The sequence below is a fragment of the Mobula birostris genome, chromosome X, assembly GCF_030028105.1.
Source record: "Mobula birostris isolate sMobBir1 chromosome X, sMobBir1.hap1, whole genome shotgun sequence".
Lineage (NCBI taxonomy): Eukaryota > Metazoa > Chordata > Chondrichthyes > Myliobatiformes > Myliobatidae > Mobula > Mobula birostris.
The window spans coordinates 40140348-40160225 of NC_092402.1; the positions used below are offsets into that span (position 1 = coordinate 40140348).

General features: G+C 44.7%; 1 protein-coding gene across 1 annotated transcript; it reads right to left on the reverse strand.

The window, feature by feature from the left end:
• Window positions 1–3302: 3302 nt before the first annotated feature.
• rpl27 (ribosomal protein L27) lies at window positions 3303–7524 on the reverse strand. The gene is made up of 5 exons (XM_072249229.1): window positions 7422–7524; window positions 6355–6437; window positions 5143–5312; window positions 4108–4218; window positions 3303–3388 (listed from the first exon to the last, which is right to left on the reverse strand). Exons 2-5 carry the CDS (start codon window positions 6433–6435, stop codon window positions 3340–3342), a joined length of 411 nt encoding a protein of 136 aa, XP_072105330.1. The 5' UTR covers window positions 6436–6437; window positions 7422–7524; the 3' UTR covers window positions 3303–3339.
• Window positions 7525–19878: the final 12354 nt, after the last annotated feature.

The window sequence follows — 19878 nt, forward strand, 5'->3', positions numbered from 1 at the left end:
CAGACTGGTTAAAACTGACAGAAAGGTGACTCAGGTAACACCACATTACAACCATGGTGTGCAGAGAGCATCTCTGAATGCACAACACGTTGAACCTTCAAGTGAATGGGCTACAGCAGCAGAAGACCACGAACATACACTCACTGGCCTCTTAGGGGGTAAGTCACCAGAGTGTATTTGGGAACAGCTATCAATTAGTAGAACCTCTAGCTACTTATTTCAGGCCCTGGTCCAAGAAAGCAGAGTGGTACTGCAGATAGTACAGTGGTCTTTCAGCTACAGGTTCACAGTTCAATTTTGACATCAGGTGCGGTGTGTATAGTGTTAACACATTCTTTCTATAGCTGCATGGTGATGCCCTGGGCACTCCATTTTCATGCTGCTTGTTAAATTGGCTGCTGTAACTAGCCTGTAGTGTAGATGGTAAATCACTGGGACGCTAATGGGATGAGAAAATAGATTCCTCTATTGCCATGATGAGGCCACACCCAGGTTGGAGGAGCAACACTTTATATTCTGTCTGGGTAGCCTCCAACTTGATTGCATGAACATCGATTTCTCTAACTTCCTCCTTCACAATTCATTCTTTCACCTTGTCTCCTTACCTGCCTATCACCACCCTCTGGTGCTCCTCCCTTTCTTCCATGAACTTTTGCCCTCTCCCATCAGATTTCCCCTTCTCCAGCCCTTTATCTCTTTCACCGAACAATTTACCAGTTCTTTATTTCACCCCTACCCCCTCCGGGTTTCACCTGTCACCTAATACTTCTTCCTCTGACTACTCATCCTTTTTTCCAGTCCTGATCAAGGGTCTCAGCCTGAAATGTCAACTGTTTACTCTTTTCCATAGATGCTGCCTGGCCTGCTGAGTTCCCCCAGTATTTTGTGTGTATTGCTCAGATTTCCAGCATCTGCAGATTTTCTCGTGCTTGAATTATGGGAAATGTAGGAGCATTTGACTGATAGGTTTACTGGGAGCCAGTACAAACAATGGGCCGAACAACCTCTTTCTGATGTTTCTAAACATGTTTTGATAACTTGGGCAGTGATACGGGTTTCATATTAATAATTTTCTTTTGTGTGTACATGTTCAAATTTACACAATAACACAGGAAATTATTTCAGCAACACTTGTTTAAAACCCTATATATAAATTATCTCAGATTCTAAAACTGAAGCCACCATTCAAACTAAAATGGGAAATAAGTCAATTTCTAATGGGTCGTAGAGAATTCTGGGTCCAAGTACTCAGATTACTAAATTGCAGTTGAACTATATGTCTGCTGGATAAGTATCTGCATTATCTACAATAATTGTTTTGGCTGTGCTGGTGCTGTACAATACGAGAATCTATGCCCACATTTCCAGAAACAGACTAAAATCACCATAACCCAGGGTGCATTGAGAAAGCCAAAGCTCTGAAATGTGACAGAAATGAAGGAGACAGGGTTTGACTTATGGCCTTGATTACCCACAGGGCCATAACATTCGCAGTAATCACATTATCAACTGATAATGGAAGCTTCATGTCTGAATTTTGCTTTAGCTTTTAGAAATAGATGAAGGGGCACTTGCAGTCCCTTGTCTCTGACAAACACAAATTATTCTCATGGGAATAACTAGCTTTCAGTACATTCAACACAAGCAGGTGAATGAAGATTCGGAGGTGTAATTTTCCTCCTAAAATACACTATGAATGTGAAATTCTATCAAACTGTGTAAACTCAACTACTGAACTTCCTCAAAGACCTGGAACATTATTTAAAATTACTTGTAACACTTCAGATTGAATTAAGCAGCTAGAAGAGAAAGTAAGCTAAAGCTTGTTGCAAGTTGGAGTTGCAAGTGTTATGTAACTTTAAAGAACCATGGGTACCAAGCATACATTTATCAAAAGCATAGTAGGCAAGTTGCCCTCCCGCCCAGTCAAAATGTCCAATACCAGAAGGCATGCACTAAGGATGCAGTTCAAAGTATATATGGCAAGTGGTGGGTGTGTGGAATGTGCTGCTGGGGGTCGTGATCGAGGCTCTTAGATACGCACATTAATACAGAGTATATGCAGGTACACACTTCACTCACCTGAGTGCTAAACTGAGTGTGCACTCACTTTCTGTAACTGCAATCTATGTTCTTTGTATTATTTACATCTTTTAATATTTGCATGATTTGTCCTCTTGCATATTGGATACTCGTCAGCCTTCGTGGTAAGTGTTTTCTTGTGGATTTTGTCTTTATTTTGTGGGTGCCTGCAAGATGCTGAATCTCAAAGCTGTAGATGGTGTACATACAGCCAGATAGTTTAATTAATCATTGCTAGCTTGAATAATTCAGTACATCATTGGTTGAAGAACCTGTTCCTGCGCTGTATTCTATATTGCAAACTGTGTTGGAACCCTTAAAAGCAAGCTTTTAGGTTTTGAATGTACACCCAATATCCACCCCCAAGTTGGGAATAATTTAGGATGCAAACTTTGAACTGCAAAACTTTGATATTTAAATCTACCAGCTTGGAGTTATAGTTGCATCATCCCAGAAACAATTTTCTACTTCCCAAATATATTGATGACTTTAAGGGTACAAATATGTGTACGGCACTGTCTATAAGGAGTTTGTACGTTCTCCCTTTGGCCATAAGGTGTTTCTCCCAGTACTCTGGTTTCATCTACATTCCAAAGACATGGTTCAGTAGGTTAATTGGTCTCATGGGTGTAACATACCAGTTTGGGTTCATTGGGCTGGAAGGCCCTGTTACCATGCTATATTTCTAAAATTAACTTTAAAAAAAAATCACATCATTCTCCCTTGCTTGTACACCCCATGAACCAGTTATGTAGATGATCACACTGTAGAAGGCTGACAGAATTAAAGTATTTTCTCATTCATTGCTTAGCTCAGTTGAGATTTTAGCACACTAGCTGTATCCCAAGTAGAATCAATTGACTACTACAAAATTAGCATGTGATTTCTCTAATCTGCTATTTTCTTCACCAGAATCCATCTGCCTCCACTACACCACCATTAAATCTGCCACAATTTACAGGATTCTGTATTATTTTAACCATTACTTCTCAACCCAAGTATGTTAAGCAAAGTTTTGCTAAAAATCAACTTAAGACTATCATCTCTGGCTCAAATGCAGAGAAATGGGACATCCCCTTTCTACATGGCTGTCCCAATACAGAAATTATTGAAAATGCCAGATCAACAAATAAGCTTTTCTCGTGGGCTTTAGCCGGGTACAGGTAACGTCAGATCAACAAATTTCCAGTACTCAGGCAATGAATGACACTGATATTAAATACAATTTAAATGAAATTTATTTTATCTGATAACAACTTAGAACCGGAGCTTCTGGAAGAACCATTTGTTTTTTCCTGTCTTGTACCTGCACAAAATTAAAAAAAAATTATTTCCTCGAAATACAAGTATTCTACAATTTTATTGCCACAAATATAAGGCAATCAATTAGCACATCAATTACTCTGCATTATTACCAACTGAAGATACCTCTCAAATATTGAAGTAAAAGTTTTCTCTTCAGATGAATGCTTGGCAATAATCTTTAACTAAAATTACTCTTTGGTTAAAAAGCTATTGTGCTTGTATTTCCCCAACAATGAATATTGCACCAAATAAGTTAAATCACAAAGGCTTGGATTTAAAATGTATTTACTTTAGATACAGATTACTGATCCCCCCCTCCCTCCCACCAAGGGGTGAAAGATGTGATGGAACATATCAATCTAGAGACTAGTAACTTGTTAAATATGCACGTCACAGGTCTATACATTTTGGGGAGGGAAAAATCACCTGCACATCAATGAAGTTGGGAGCGCAACTTGATCATTCATATGCATTTAATCAAATTAGATTCCTCATGAGTCTCACCAGTTTAAATGCGGACAGTTCTGCTTTTAAACACATCATTATTTGCAAGATCAATGAGTACATTCCCTCCACAGCTATGTTCATGTTAAAGGACAATTTTTCCCCCCCAAAATGAAAGTTGGCTGCAAGAAAACCTTCAAGCAAGCAGCGACAGTAGCACAAATGACTAATACTCAGGTACAAGGTTCTTCATCTCAATCTCACATTTTTCCATACCTTTCCTCAAATTTTACTTTGGCTTCCCGCCTGGCCTTTCTTTTCAAAGCAGGATCCCTGAAAACATCCTTGTTCACAATGGTCTTATCCAAGGGAATGTCAACGGAGTATCTGCGAATAAAACAAAAAAAAATCCAAATTACCAGTGACTATGGGGAACTTGAAATAGACTGATTCATATATATGCAGGTACACAAGGCTATCTACTCCACAATAAACTTTGCAACTATTTTAGAACATCAGGCAACCTGTATTGAAAATGCATTCATAATAGATAAATGTATACAAAATTAGTTAAGTTATACTGTGGAGGTACAAGAGTGAAGATGCTGAAAATGTGGAGGAACACAGTAGGGGGTAGTAAATTCTCTTGCTTTGTAAAAGGTGGGGTGGATGTGGCCTATCTAGCAAAGGCATGCATCCATGTTCTCAACACCACTATTTGAATAAAATACCAGGCACATGAAGAGTGGTTGAGAGCTCTTTTTTCCCTTGTTATCAATTGGACAAGTACAAATATTCAAATGCAGTAACTTCCTCATACAGGGGCATCTCCATATTTCAGCTAATGAACGGCAAGGTATGGAAAGGGGTACGGTGGGTTTGATAAAAGTAAGCAAAACAAACCATCAGTATACTATGCTTCCCTTCATTTTGCCACACATGCAAATATTCCATAGTGAGGAACAACCTACCTTTTCAGTCTTTTCTCTCCACCTCTAATTAACTCACTGTGTAAAGACAATGACTAACTACACTTGCAGGATAACATCAATTCATTTCAGAAGAGCCAGATTAAGATAAAACCCCACACCCTACCCTCATCCTACAGCACCTATGAACTTCTGCAGTAATTCTGAAGGGCTTTTGTGAAGCTATTTAAGATGGTAGGCAACCTTAGAATCTGATCCTCTTACATCTAAATTTAAGCCTTTCCACCGAGGAGTAATCTTTCCGAAAGGCATTTCAGAACACATTACTACAGAGGCAGAAAAGAGAATCACATGAAGACATGGAATATGTTCCAATACTCACCTGGTTGGCATCAGATGGTTGTAGTTGTAGACTTTCACAAAGGATTTGATTTTGGACCTCTTGGCCACCTTCTTCTTACCCATCTTTGCAGTCACTTTTCGAGGGTAACGATCAATACCAGCAACAAGGGCATGACTGTAAGGTCTGTCAGAAGTCCCATCATCAATGTTCTACAAGAAAAGCACATTTAAATTTATCGCCCTTTGCAACTGAGACAATTCCTATTCAAAATCTAGCTACCACTGGTGGTTAGGCAGTATACTGCAGCATTAGGTTCTCAGAACCCATGTCCCTGGAATCATGAACCAACGCATTTCAGTAACAGAGTACACCAAGGGGCAGGCTGACCTGCTGAATATTTCCGGTAATTTGTTTCTTTGCTCTAAACTTCCAGTATCTGCAGTTTTTTTCGGGACTATCAACCCACATTTTTCTGTTGGCCACCAAGATAAAAGGTCAACAGAGGTTCAGCAAGCCAGACAGCATCTATGGAAATGAATAAACAGTCAACGTTTTGGGCCGAGATCCTTCATTAGGATCGGGGGAAAAAAGAGATGAGAAGTCAGAGTAGGAGCACCATAGGGAGGTGACAGGCAAGTAAGGAGATGAGGTGAGAGCAGGAAATGGGGGAAGGGGGGCAAGCGCAATTACTGGAAATTTGAGAAATCAATATTCATTATTCCACCCCCCCAGAGGGGGGAGGGGGGCAGAGATCACAGAAGGTAATCTGTAGTACGCACAAAATGCTGAGTTTCTCTAACAATTTGTGTGTATTATTTTGATTTCCAGTAGCCCACCTCTACCCTTCACCACTTCCACTTATCCCAATGCTTCCATCATATCTGACGCTATGAAGTTAAGTGTCACATGCAAATAGTCCATTTCTGCCTGTCATCATGTCAATACTATTGACTTCAAAAACCAGACCAACATACAGAAGCTGGACTATATGGCCAATATCAACTTATTAGCAAGAATAAACCATTAACCAAATTCCTATGAAGTATTCAGTGACACCTTACTACACAAATTTCCACCTTCAAGTACAGCTGTTTTTGAAATACGTTAATGCATTGAGAAGCAGTTTAAGTTTTATAGACGGTTGCAAAATTTCCTTAAAAATGAAATGTAAATTCACTATTCATAGGCCAACCTTTTCTTAATGACTGAGTCATGAAATTCCACCCAGAACTACAATTATAGGAATTGTACCTTTACAATAACACCTTTGCGTCCAGCATAGCGACCAGCCAGCACCAGAACCACCTTCCCGGGTTTCATAAATTTTCCCATTTCTGCAAGAAACAAAGGTTGACTATCACAAAAACAGTACATCAAAAACAAGTAACTCTGATATACAGACAGTATGCTCTCCTTAGTTGTAAGGGAAGTTTTAAACCTGCAACCAACTTAGGCACAAATCCTAGCACGACCTAATACAACATTGAGGAAACTGCTGCAAGGTGCTCTCTTTCTGACGAGGTTGAAAACGTAGCAAGATCCCATCGGACTAGTTCAAAGACCAAAGGCAGTGCTGATAGGCTGAGAGCATTCATCCCTGGGACCTGGCCAACAATGATCCCTCAAATCTAAATGACTAAAATAAATCATTCATTTAGTTCTCAAATTGCTGGTTATGGGAACACAAACCCCCACAAAGTGCCTGGGACACGCTGAAAGAAGCCAGACTTAAGAAAGGCTTTCACGAAAGGTTGTCCAATTTTTATCTATAGGATCGTGCTGATTCCCGGTTTCCGCAAAAAATGATTTGTGTTTCAAAACCCACGACATGGAATGTGAAAAGGGACTCGTCTGGAAGACGACTCAGATACATATGAGGAACCTTCCCGGTCTGGCGGCACCGAGACTCTCTGAAGCCCCATGTCCCGCCGGCTCCCGCAGCGGGGGCCTACGGTTATTGCCCAGCCTGGCCCCATGGGTTGCTGCCTCTGTACGGGAGCATGAAGCCCAACAGCCCAGCTTCAGCATGCCGGTGGATTTAATGCAAAGCCTGCCCCATCTGTAGAGCGGCTACCCTCGCTGCAGGAGCCGGCGGGACGTGGGGCTTCAGAGTCTCGGTGCTGCCTGCCCGGGAAGGTTCCTCATCACCCCCCCCCCCCACAATCAACCATTAAAATCCACTGATAAAGCGGACATCAAGTCGTCAAATAAGTAGCTGAACACTAGGAGAGGGACCGCCTGTTTCTCGGCGTGAGGCGGTAAGGAGGCTATGAGACCCAAGGGCGAAGGATGGCAATAGATGGTGAAGGAAGACATACCAGCGGTGTTGCTCGATGGCCGTCGCCCACAGTAGAGGAAGACAGAGCGTTCTCGCTGAACTTTGACACCTCTCCCCGGCGACGTCACTTCCTTTGCTGCAGAGCTGCAACAACCTACATTAGCAAGGCAATGTACAATGTGGCGAAGGGTTCTCCATCTGAAATGTTTACCGCGTCTCTCTCCCTTGAGTGTTTCATAATCATAATCAGCACTTCATGATTTTGTTAACAATTTCCAACATCTGCAGTTTATATTTTTTCCTAACAATGTAGCAATTTGTACACAAAATCGGGTTTATTATCACTGACGGGAAATTTGTTTTGCAGCAGCACAATGCGAGACATAAGCTTCACTAAAAGTTACAAAAATAAATAAATGATGTGAAAAAGAAATTGCAACTAACAAATTTCACATCACATGCCGGTGATAATAAACCTGATTCTGATTCCAATTCAGAAATATTGTAAACACAAGATATTCTGTAGATGTTGGAAATCTTGAACAACATTCAAAGTTCAAAGCACATTTTATTTTCAGACCACATTTATGTCATCACATATAAACCTGAGATTTATTTCTCTGTGGGCATACTCAGCAAATCTACAAGATCAATGAAAGATCAACCAAAAAACAACAAACTGCAAATGTAAATATAAATAAATAGCAATAAATAACCAGAGTATGAACTAGACAGGTAAAGAATCCTCAAGGTGAGATCATTGTGGGAACATTTCAATGGTTGGGCAAGTGAATGTAGTTATCCCTTTTGTTCAAGATCCTGATGGTTGAGGGGTAGTAACTGTTCTTGAACCTGGTGGTGAGAGTCCTGAGGCTCTTGTGCTGTCTACCTGATGGCAGCAGCAAGAAGAGAGCATGGCCTGGGTGGTGAGGATCTTTGATGATGGATGCTGCTTTTCTATGATAGCATTTCATGTAGATGTGCTCAGTGGCTGCTCACAAAATGCTGGGGAAACTCAGCAAATCAGGCAGTAGTTATGCTAACATGAGGAATTCTGCAGATGCTGGAATTTCAAGCAACACACATCAAAGTTGCTGGTGAACGCAGCAGGCCAGGCAGCATCTCTAGGAAGAGGTACAGTTGACATTTCGGGCCGAGACCCTTCGTCAGGACTAACTGAAGGAAGAGCTAGAGTACACACATTCTCTCTCTCTCTCTCTCTCTCTCCTTTTTCTCCCTCTGTCCCTCTGACTATACCCCTTGCCCATCCTCTGAGTTCCCCCCCCACCGCCTCCTTGTCTTTCTCCCCGGACCTCCTGTCCCATGATCCTCTCATATCCCTTTTGCCAATCACCTGTCCACTTCTTGGCTCCATCCCTCCCCCTCCTGTCTTCTCCTATCATTTTGGATCTCCCCCTCCCCCTCCCACTTTCAAATCTCTTACTAACTCTTCCTTCAGTTAGTCCTGACGAAGGGTCTCCGCCCGAAACATCGACTGTACCTCTTCCTAAAGATGCTGCCTGGCCTGCTGCGTTCACCAGCAGCTTTGATGTGTGTTACAGTAGTTATGCTGCCTGATTTACTGAGTTCTTTGAGCATTTTGTGTTCATCATTTAGAAAGCTGATGATGGAGGGAAAGAAGCTGTTGCTAAAGTGTTGAGGGTGAGTGTTTCGGCTGCTGTACCTCCTCCCTGATGATAGTAACGAGGAAAGGACATGTCCTGAATGGTGAGGATGCTTAATGACGGATGCCACCTTAAAATTAGTTTTCTTGCAGACACTAACAGGAAAACAAACAAATGCAATAGAATTTATGAAAAGTTACACATAAATACAGACTGACAATCTGCAAAAGAAAACAAATTATGCAAATGGATAAATATATAATACTGAGAACAGGAGTTGGAGAGTCCGTGAAAGTGAGTCCATTGGTTGTGTTCAGTGATCAATTCAGTTTTGAGGTGAGTGAAGTTATCCACGCTGGTTCAGATGGTTGAAGGATAATAACTGTTACTGAACCTGGTGAGCTGGGGCCTATCTACCACCTGCCCAATGAGAAGAGAGCAAAGATGGTGGGCGGTCCTTGATGATGGATGCTGCTTTCTTGTGGCATCACTCCCTGTGGTGGGGAGGGCTTTGCCTGTGATGGACTGGGCTGTATCCACCACTTTTGTCAGCTTTTCCATTCATGGGCATTGCTGTTTCCATACCAGGCTGTGATACAACCAGTCAGGATACTCTCCATTGTGCATCAAAATTTGAGATGACATGCCAAATCTACACTAACTTCTAAGAAAGTCGAGGCTCTGTTCCAATGTGTCGCTCCATGGCCTCCTCTTGTGTTAAGATGAGGCCACCATTATATTCCATCTGGGTACCTCCAACCTAAAGGCATAAAATCAATTTCTCTTTCCAGTAAATGAATTCCCCACCGCCCACCATTCCCCACTCTGACCGTTCACTTCTTAACACCTGCCTATCTCTTCCCCCGGGTCCCCTCCTCCTTCCCTTTCTCCTATTGTTCACTCTCCTCTCCTATCAGATTCTTTCTTCTCCAGCCCTTGACCTTTCCCACTCACCTGGCTTTACCCATCACCTTCCAGCCATCCTTTTTCTTCTCCCCCCCCCCCCACCTTTTGATTCTTGTGTCTTTGCCTTTCCTTTCCAGTTCTGAAGAAGGGCCTTGGCCCAAAACCTCGACTGTTTATTCATTTTCATAGATGCTGCCTGACCTGCTGAGTTCCTCCAGCGTTCTGTGTGTGTTGCTCTGTTGTGCCTTCTTTGTGATGGCACTTTATGCAGGTCCCAGAACGATCCTCTGAACCAGAATCAGGTTTAACATCAATGGCATATGTCGTGAAATTTGTTTTATGTGGCAGCAGTACAATGAAATACATAATAAAAACTGTGAGTTCAATAAGAGAGAAAAAACGTAGTGAGGTGGTGTTCATGGGTTGAATGTCCATTCTGAAATCTGATGGCAGAGGGGAAGAAGTGGTTTCTGAGTCGTTGAGTGTGTGCCTTTAGGCTCTTGTACCTCTTTTCTGATGGCATCATCGAGCAGAGGGACATCCCAAGTGATGGGAGTCATTAATGATGGATGCCACCTTTTTGAGGCATCACTCCTTAAAGATGTCCTGGTTGCTGGGGAGGCCAGTGCCCATGATGGAGCTGACAGAGTTTACAACTCTCTGCAGCTTCTTTCAATCCTGTGCAGTGTTCCCCTCCCCGCACCCCCCCACCATACCAGACAGAGATGCAATCAGTTAGAGCTCTCCACAGTATATAACTGTAGAAATTTACAAGTGTTTTAGTTGACAAACCAAATCTCCTCAAACTCCAAATGAAATAAAGCTGTTGTCATGCCTTCTTTGTAGCCACATCAGTATGTTGGGTCCAGGATAGGTCCTCAGAGACGTTGACACCCAGGAACTTGAAACTGCTCACCCCTTCCACTACTGATCCCTCGATGAGGACTGGTGTGTGTGCTCACTCAACTTCCCCTTCCTAAAGTCCACATCTTTCTGATGTTGAGCGTAAGGTTGTTGCTGTGACAAAACTCAACCAGCTGATCGATCTTGCTCCTGTACGCCCCCTTATCACCGTCTGAAATTCTGCCAACAATGGTTGTATCGTCAGCAAATTTATAGATGGTCCTCGATCTGTGCCTATCCACACAGTCGCAGGTATAGAGAGAGTAGAGCAGTAGGCTAAGCACACATCCCTGAGGTGCACCAGCGCTGATCGTCAACGAAGTGGAGATGTTATTTCTGATCCACACAGATTGTGGTCTTCTGGTGAGGAAGTCAAGGATCCAGTTGCAGAGGAAGGTACAGAGGCCCAGGTTTTGGAGGTTTTCGATCAGAACTGTAGGAATGATTGCATTAATCTCTGAGCTGTGGTCAATAAGCAGCAGACTGATGTGAATATTGGTATTGTCCAGGTGATCCAAGGCTGCATGGAGAGCCAGTGAGTTAAGCATCTGCTGTAGACCTATTGTGGCGATGGGCAAATTGCCGTGGCTCCAGGTCCTTGCTGAGACAGGAGTTAATTCTAGCCATGACGAAGCTCTCAAAGTAGTTCATCACCATTGTTACAAGATGCTTCCAACCATGCCAGCCTCCCGGATTTCGACGCCCTAACTCCCCGGAGTACGGATAGCTGGCGTGGCCCCTTTAAGGGTTCAGGATGGTCCCGATAATTGGTAATCATGTTTTGGGTGCCAAGAAATAAGTATTTAAAGAACACCTGAACTGTGGTTTAGTGCTCAATCGTAAGCCTACTGGCGATATCGTCTAGTGTTGGTTTTGTGCTCAGATCCAGTTTGATACCGTGTCTTGAACCTTGCTTTGGATACCCCAGTTTTTGGGTCCAACCCATCCTTTTCAAGTAGTCAGTCAGTGGCTGACTACACAATCAAATTTCGGACCTTGGCCCAGCAAAATGGTTGGGACGGGGAAGCCTTGGCCACGGACTCCGAGATGAAGAGTGCCCTCGCCTTGGGAGAGCCAGCAGAGAACTTAGAGTTTCTGATTGGCCAGTCCATCCGTCTCGATAATTGTCTGGCAGAATGAGAGTGGGACCACTTCAGGAGATCCAAGACAGCCAGTCAGAGCCTGGTCCCTACGCACTGTAGTTTCACTCCCCAACTCGGACCGCGACTATTGCCTGTTCAAGATCCAGTCGAATCCATGCTGATAGGTGGCACTAGACTCTGCGCTGATGAGAGGTCCCAGTGATAGAGTCAAGGTTGCTGCTTTTACTGTGGGGAAGCAGGCCACCTGCAGGCTGAATGTCTGAAGCTGCAGCCACCTGGAAAACTGCTAAGACGGTCCAGTGTCAGGAGGACTGTGATGGTAGGAGCCACTATTCCCAATCCCATGGATTCTGGTTTTGTACTGAAGGTGGAGTTCACCTGGGGTAAGAACTTGAGACAGGTGAAGGCTTTTGTGGACTCTGGGGCAGTGGGTCATTTTCTGGATTTAGGAACAGCCTGTTGGTTCGACATATCGCTGTGAGAGTTGAGCCATTCCATCCCGCAACCATCTTGGACGGCTAGCCACTGGGTTCTAGGCAGATCCAGCAACAGACTGTGGTGTTGCAGATGAGGATAGGGGATCATTACTGACTCTCCACTCGTCCACCTATCCTTGGGTACTCTTGGCTGTCCGAGCATAACCCATCTGTGGACTGGAGGGAGGGAAGAATCACTCTTGGTCTGGTCACTGTAAGAAAGTTTGTTTGCGGTGTGGTGTTCCAATCCCGAGACTCTCCCAAGACCAACGGCCAACAAGGACGTGGCCTTCAGCGCAAGGGAACCTGAGGCCTTCTGGAGGCCTAGTCCTGTCCTCAAGGACAGGCAAGCCGGTCCCAGCCAATGGGACTGTGTGTGCCCCGACACTGTCTAGTCGGGACCGTATGCGAACTAGAGAGAGGGAATGTCTAGTTCAGGAGAAGACCAGGGAGATGCCTGAGCAGTCTGGAAAACATAGCTAATCCTGAGGAATCCAGCCGCCAGGTCGAGGAAAGGAAAGACTCCTATATGCAGATCCTTGAAGCCTATTCCCGGCGAGACAAGGACCATCTGTAACGCCTCATCGCCATCATCTGAGGATACAGATGGGAATTTGGACTCTGATTTTGCCACTGTTTCTACGAATAAGCTTTGTGAGCCTAGGGGAACTCTGAGGTCTGTCAAATCACCCTGCCACCTAAGATGCCTCAGGAGTCATCCTCAAAAGAAGGACCAGAGGAGACAGCAACTCCCAAACTGGTCAAAATCCCTTCCATCTACTTGGAGGAGGTCTTCAGCAAGGGAAAGGCCTCAGCTCTTCCACCGCACCGACCCTACGACTGTGCCATAGACCTGCTGCCTGGTACTTGTCCCTCACGGGTCAATTGTATGCACTCTCAGGCCCAGAGATAAGCTCAATGGAAGAGCATATAAAGGAAACTTTTGCCATGGGATTCATTCGGCCCTCCATCTCACCAGTTGGCACAGGCTCCTTCTTCATACAAAAGAAAGTTGGGAGTCTGTGGCCATACATTGATTATAGGGGGTTACACCACATAATGGCCAAGAATTGTTACCCCCTTCCATTCATGAATACGGCCTTTGAGATGCTCCAAGGAGCGAGAGTATTCACAAAGCTAGACCTGTAGAGTGCATACAATCTGGTCCGTATTAGGGAAGACTGCATTCAATACACTGACAGGGCACTACGAATACCTGGCCACGTCTTTCGGCCTTGCTCCAGATGTTTTCTGAGCTTTTATAAATTACGTGTTCCGGGATACTCTTCATAAGCAAGCCTTCGTCTACTTGGATGATATCCTCATCTTCTGGAAGTCTATGGAGGAGGACGTCAAGGACATTTTAAAAAGGCTTCTAGAGCATGGACTGTATGTCAAGTTGGAGAAGTCTGAGTTTCACGTGACGACCATTTCATTTTTGGGTTTCTTCATCTCCAATGACAATCTCAAGATAGACCCAACTAAGACACAGGGAGTCAGAGACTGGCCACAAATGTCCAGTATCAAACAATTCCTGGGGTTTGCAAACTTTTACCGGAAGTTCATCAGGAACTTCAGCTCAGTGGCAGCTCAGCTATTGGCCTTTTGTCTGGCTGATTGAAGCGGAGGCTGCTTTTGCAGAGCTGAAACAGTGGATCACACCAGCTCCATTCTTGGTTTCCTCTAACCCGGAACTTCCCTTCATCGTGGAGGTGGGCTCCTCACACATCAGTGTGGGTGCCATCTTGTCTCAACAATCACCTTTGGACAGTAAATTGCACCCGTGTGCATTCTTTTCCAGGCAGCTATCCCCAATAGAGAGGAACTATGACATCGGGAATCAGGACGTTCTCGTGGCTAAGTTATCGTTTATCATTTAGACTAACCGCAAGAATCTGGCTTAAATTCAGGATGCAAGAGGCTGAATTCCAGGTAGGCCAGGTGGGCTTTGTTTGAATTCATCCTGACCTATCGACCGGGGTTGAAGAACCAGAAACCAGATGCCCTGTCCCACCAGTTTATGAACCGGAACGCGAGAAGCAGCCTATCACCATTTTGCCTCAAACCAAGGTGGAAGTGCCAATTCGTTGGGGAATCAATGCACTTACTCACAAGGCCCAGGTGCAAGGAGAGATTCCTAAGAACAGTCCTCTGGGTCAGCTGTTCATCCCAAGTTCCATCCGGTTCAAAGTACTCCAAAGGGGACATTCATCAAGAATGACTGCACACCTGGAGACCCTCGGGTTTATCAGGAGGCGGCATTGGTGGCCCAGAATGATCAAAGAGGCTCAGCAGTATGTGCAGGAACTAGGATCCCTGTACCCGACCTCAAGGGCTGCTCCGCCCCTACCTGTTCTGGAAAGATCCCGTGCACACGTCTCCATGGACTCCATGGGTCTCCCGCCATCCAAGAGGGAAGTTGGTCATCAGGGTAGTTGTCGATTGGTTTCCAAAAGCCTACAAGTGCACTGCCTTGGAGAAGCTACCATCTGCAGCGGAGACAGCTGAGATTGTCCTTGACCGGGTCTTCAGGATCCACAGATTCCCGATGGACATTGCCTCGGATCGTGGTCCACAATTCATATCAGATTTCTGGAGGGCATTCTGTAAGCTGATTGGAGCAACAGCAAGCTTTCCCTCCGGGTTTCACCCACAGTCCAACGGCCAGATGGAGTGAACCAACCAAGATTTAGAATGTACCCTAAGATGCCTGGCCTCAGACAGACCTGATGAGTGGTGTGACCTTCTGATGTGGCAGAGGTCGTCCACAACATCTTACAGCATTCAGTGAACAGGGGGTCACTGTTCAAGTGCCAGTTTTGTTATCCTCCACCTCTCTTTCCAGAACAGGAGGCCGAGGTTGGGGTCCCTGAGTTTTCTGGAACAGGACGCCGAGATTGGGGTCCCGGAGATTTCCGGAACAGGAGGCCGAGATTGGGGTCCCGGAGATTTCCGGAACAGGAGGCCGAGGTTGGGGTCCCTGCGGCGGAAGATCTCATCCAACTCTGCAAGCAAAAATGGATGAGGGTAAGAGAGATTTTGCTGGACTCGGAACAGAAAGTGGAAACCAAGGTGGACCCAAGGAGAAGACAGGGACCCACTTTGCAACCTGGGCAACAGGTCAGGCTGTCCACTAATGATTTACCTCTCTGAGTGGAATCTTGGAAGTTGGTGCCCAAGTTCATTAGACCCTTCAAAGTCCTGAGGAAAATAAACCCGGTGGCTTACACCTTGCAGGTCCCCAAGATCCCACCTTCCACATCTCTAACTTAAAACTTCGTATGCATTGAGCTCATCTGGGAGTGAATTCATCATGATAGGTTTTACTTTGGAAGTAATTGGCCTGCAAACCCTGTCAGAGCTGACGTGCATCCAATTCTGCCTCTAACCTCAACCATAGTTGTTCTTTTGGTCTTGAGATAGCCCTTCATACGCCGTATCTGGCACACCAAGGAGTTTAAAGTTACAGACCCTTTCTGCTTCTAATCCCCTAATGAGGACTGGCTCATGGACCTTACCCTAGGTATCAACTCAGAACCTTTTGAGTGTTCCTGCTGCATATCGCCCATGTCAACTCCCCTCCTAGTCCAAACTGCTAAGCCAGTGACACCAACGAATGGGAAACCAGCAAACACATTTCTTGTTGCAGATGCTACAGTGTGCCATTGGCCATGTGAATTGGTTGTAGATAATGCAAGGCTCATGTGTGATCAGTCTTCACATTTGGGGACTTTGCAACAACCCATCTGGCACCCAATGGGTAAGTCATTTTGAAGACTTAGGCCAGCATTGGTCTTGTATAGGACTCACACATTTCCACTGAGGACACTATTAACTGGCTCAGCGGTTACACACATGATAACTAGGGAACATCTTTTCTACTTAGAATAATATCAACACAGGCTTTACTGGGCTCATAAAGTTTAAAGTTTAAGGTAAATTTATTAGCAAAGTGCATATATGTCACCATATACTACCTTGAGATTCATTTTCTTGTAGGCATTCACAGTAAAACAAAGAAATACATTAGAATCAATGAAAAACTACGAAGACTGACAAACAATTAATATCCAAAAGACAAACTATGCACATAGAAAAGTAAATACATACAGTACAAAAGTCTAAGGCTCGCGTGTGTGTAAGCCCAAGGCTTTTTCACAGTACAGTAGTAATTTTTTGTACTGCACTGTACTGCTGACGCAAAAAAAAATGACATGTGAGTGATGATGAACCTGATTCTGATATGGGTCTCTATTATGGACTGAGAGTGGGAAGGGGGCAGGATGAGGGAATCATGGTTTGGAAAAAGGGAAAGGGAGAGGGGAGGGAGCGGGAAACACCAGAGAGACATTCTGTAATGACCAATAAACCAATTGTTTGGAATCAAGTGACCTTTCCTGGTGTCTCAGGGCTGGGTGTGGCTGCATACTCACCCCCCCCCCACACCCCCGGCACACCTTCTCTGCCACCTGTCCCACACCCCTCCCGTGGTGCTCCGCCCTCGCCATTCCCAACATCCTTTACTCCCACCGGATTTACAAACTCCCTTTCCGCTCCATGTTGACAAATACAGTATTGTGCAAAAATTTTGCATAGTACTGTAAATAAGTAAATAATATTGAGAACATGAGTTGTAGAGTCCTTGAAAGTGAGTCTGTAGGTTGAAAAATCAGTTTAGTGTTGAGCTGAGTGAAATTATCCACGCTGGTTCAGGAAACTAATGGTTGAAGGGTAATGACTGTTCCTGAACCTGGTGGTGTGGGACCAAAGGCTGCTGCATCTCCTTCTCAATAGCAGTAGTGAGGAGAGAGCTGGTCCGGATGGTGGGGGTCTATGAAGATGGATGCTGCTTTCTTGTGGCAGCGTTGCTTGTAAATGCACTCAGTGGTTTAAGACTCTTCAGGCCCAAGACTTCCAAATACCCAGGAGCTCCGAAATATAAACTGAAAATATTGGAAATAATGGCAGCTCAAGCCACATCTGTGGAAAAAGAAATGCAGAGTCAATGCTTCATGTTGAAGTGGGTGCCTACATACTGCAAATGTCTCCCTTCCTCATCGTGCTTTCTCTCTATCACTGCAGACAACTTATTTCCTGCATGGAGCAAGAATAGAATTCCCCTGTTCCCTACCTTCCACCCCAGCCTCCATATTCACCAGGTCATCCTTTGCTATTTTTGCCAACCCCAACAAGTTTCCACCATTAGGCACACATATTCTTCCTTTGTGACTTATTGGTCCCTCCATCCCAACGTACAATGTATTGTATAGTATTTTTCTGCGCAACACTTTTTTCCCCCACCATTTTCCACCACCGAGGAAGTCAAATATCTTTCCAGGCAAAAGAGGAATTCACTTGTATTTTTCCCCCATTCTAGTTTACCATATTCTGTATTAGCTGGCAGAGTACTTTCAGTCAGTGACCGTGAGTTTCTGGTTACCTGCCACTTTAATTCACCACCCCACTGCAATCTGTCTAACTATGGCCTCTTGTAGTACATAGAACATAGAACAGTACAGCACAGTACAGGCCCTTCAGCCCACAATGTTGTGCTGACCCTCAAACCCTGCCTCCCATATAAGCCCCCACCTTAGATTCCTCCATGTACCTGTCTAGTAGTCTCTTAAACTTCACTAGTGTATCTGCCTCCACCACTGACTCAGGCAGTGCATTCCATGCACCAACCACTCTCTGAGTGAAAAATCTTCCTCTAATATCCCCCTTGAACTTCCCACCCCTTACCTTAAAGCCATGTCCTCTTGTATTGAGCAGTGGTGCCCTGGGGAAGAGGCGCTGGCTATCCACTCTATCTATTCCTCTTATTATCTTGTACACCTCTATCATGTCTCCTCTCATCCTCCTTCTCTCCAAAGAGTAAAACCCTAGCTCCCTTAATCTCTGATCATAATGCATACTTTCTAAACCAGGCAGCATCCTGGTAAATCTCCTCTGTACCCTTTCCAATGCTTCCACATCCTTCCTATAGTGAGGTGACCAGAAATGGACACAGTACTCCAAGTGTGGCCTAACCAGAGTTTTACAGAGCTGCATCATTACATCGCAACTCTTAAACTCTGTCCCTCGACTTATGAAAGCTAACACCCCATAAGCTTTCTTAACAACCCTATCCACCTGTGAGGCAACTTTCAGGGATCTGTGGACATGTACCCCAAGATCCCTCTGCTCCTCCACACTACCAAGTATCCTGCTATTTACTTTGTACTCTGCCTTGGAGTTTGTCCTTCCAAAGTGTACCACCTCACACTTCTCCGGGTTGAACTCCATCTGCCACTTCTCAGCCCACTTCTGCATCCTATCAATGTCTCTCTGCAATCTTTGACAATCCCCTACACTATCTACAACACCACCAACCTTTGTGTCATCTGCAAACTTGCCAACCCACCCTTCTACCCCCACATCCAGGTCGTTAATAAAAATCACAAAAAGTAGAGGTCCCAGAACAGATCCTTGTGGGACACCACTAGTTACAATCCTCCAATCTGAATGTACTCCCTCCACCACGATCCTCTGCCTTCTGCAGGCAAGCCAATTCTGAATCCACCTGGCCAAACTTCCCTGGATCCGATGCCTTCCAACTTTCTGAATAAGCCTACCGTGTGGAACCTTGTCAAATGCCTTACTAAAATCCATATAGATCACATCCACTGCACTACCCTCATCTATATGCCTGGTCACCTCCTCAAAGAATTCTATCAAGCTTGTTAGACACGACCTGCCCTTCACAAAGCCATGCTGACTGTCCCTGATCAGACCATGATTCTCTAAATGTCTATAGATCCTATCTCTAAGAATCTTTTCCAACAGCTTTCCCACCACAGACGTCAGGCTCACTGGTCTATAATTACCCGGACTATCCCTATTACCTTTTTTGAACAAGGGAACAACATTTGCCTCCCTCCAATCCTCCGGTACCATTCCCGTGGACAACGAGGTCAGAAAGATCCTAGCCAGAGGTGCAGCAATCTCTTCTCTCGTCTCGTGGAGCAGCCTGGGGAATATTCCGTCAGGCCCTGGGGACTTATCTGTCCTAATGTATTTTAACAACTCCTCTCCCTTAATATCAACATGCTCCAGATCATCAACCTCACTCATATTGTCCTCACCATCATCAAGTTCCCTCTCATTGGTGAATACCAAAGAGAAGTATTCATTGAGGACCTCGCTCACTTCCACAGCCTCCAGACACATCTTCCCACCTTTATCTCTAATCAGTCCTACCTTCACTCCTGTCATCCTTTTGTTCTTCACATAATTGAAGAATGCCTTGAGGTTTTCCTTTACCCTACTCGCCAAGGCCTTCTCATGCCCCCTTCTTGCTCTTCTCAGCCCCTTCTTAAGCTCCTTTCTTGCTTCCCTATATTCCTCAATAGACCCATCTGATCCTTGCTTCCTAAACCTCATGTATGCTGCCTTCTTCCACCTGACTAGATTTTCCACCTCACTTGTCACCCATGGTTCCTTCA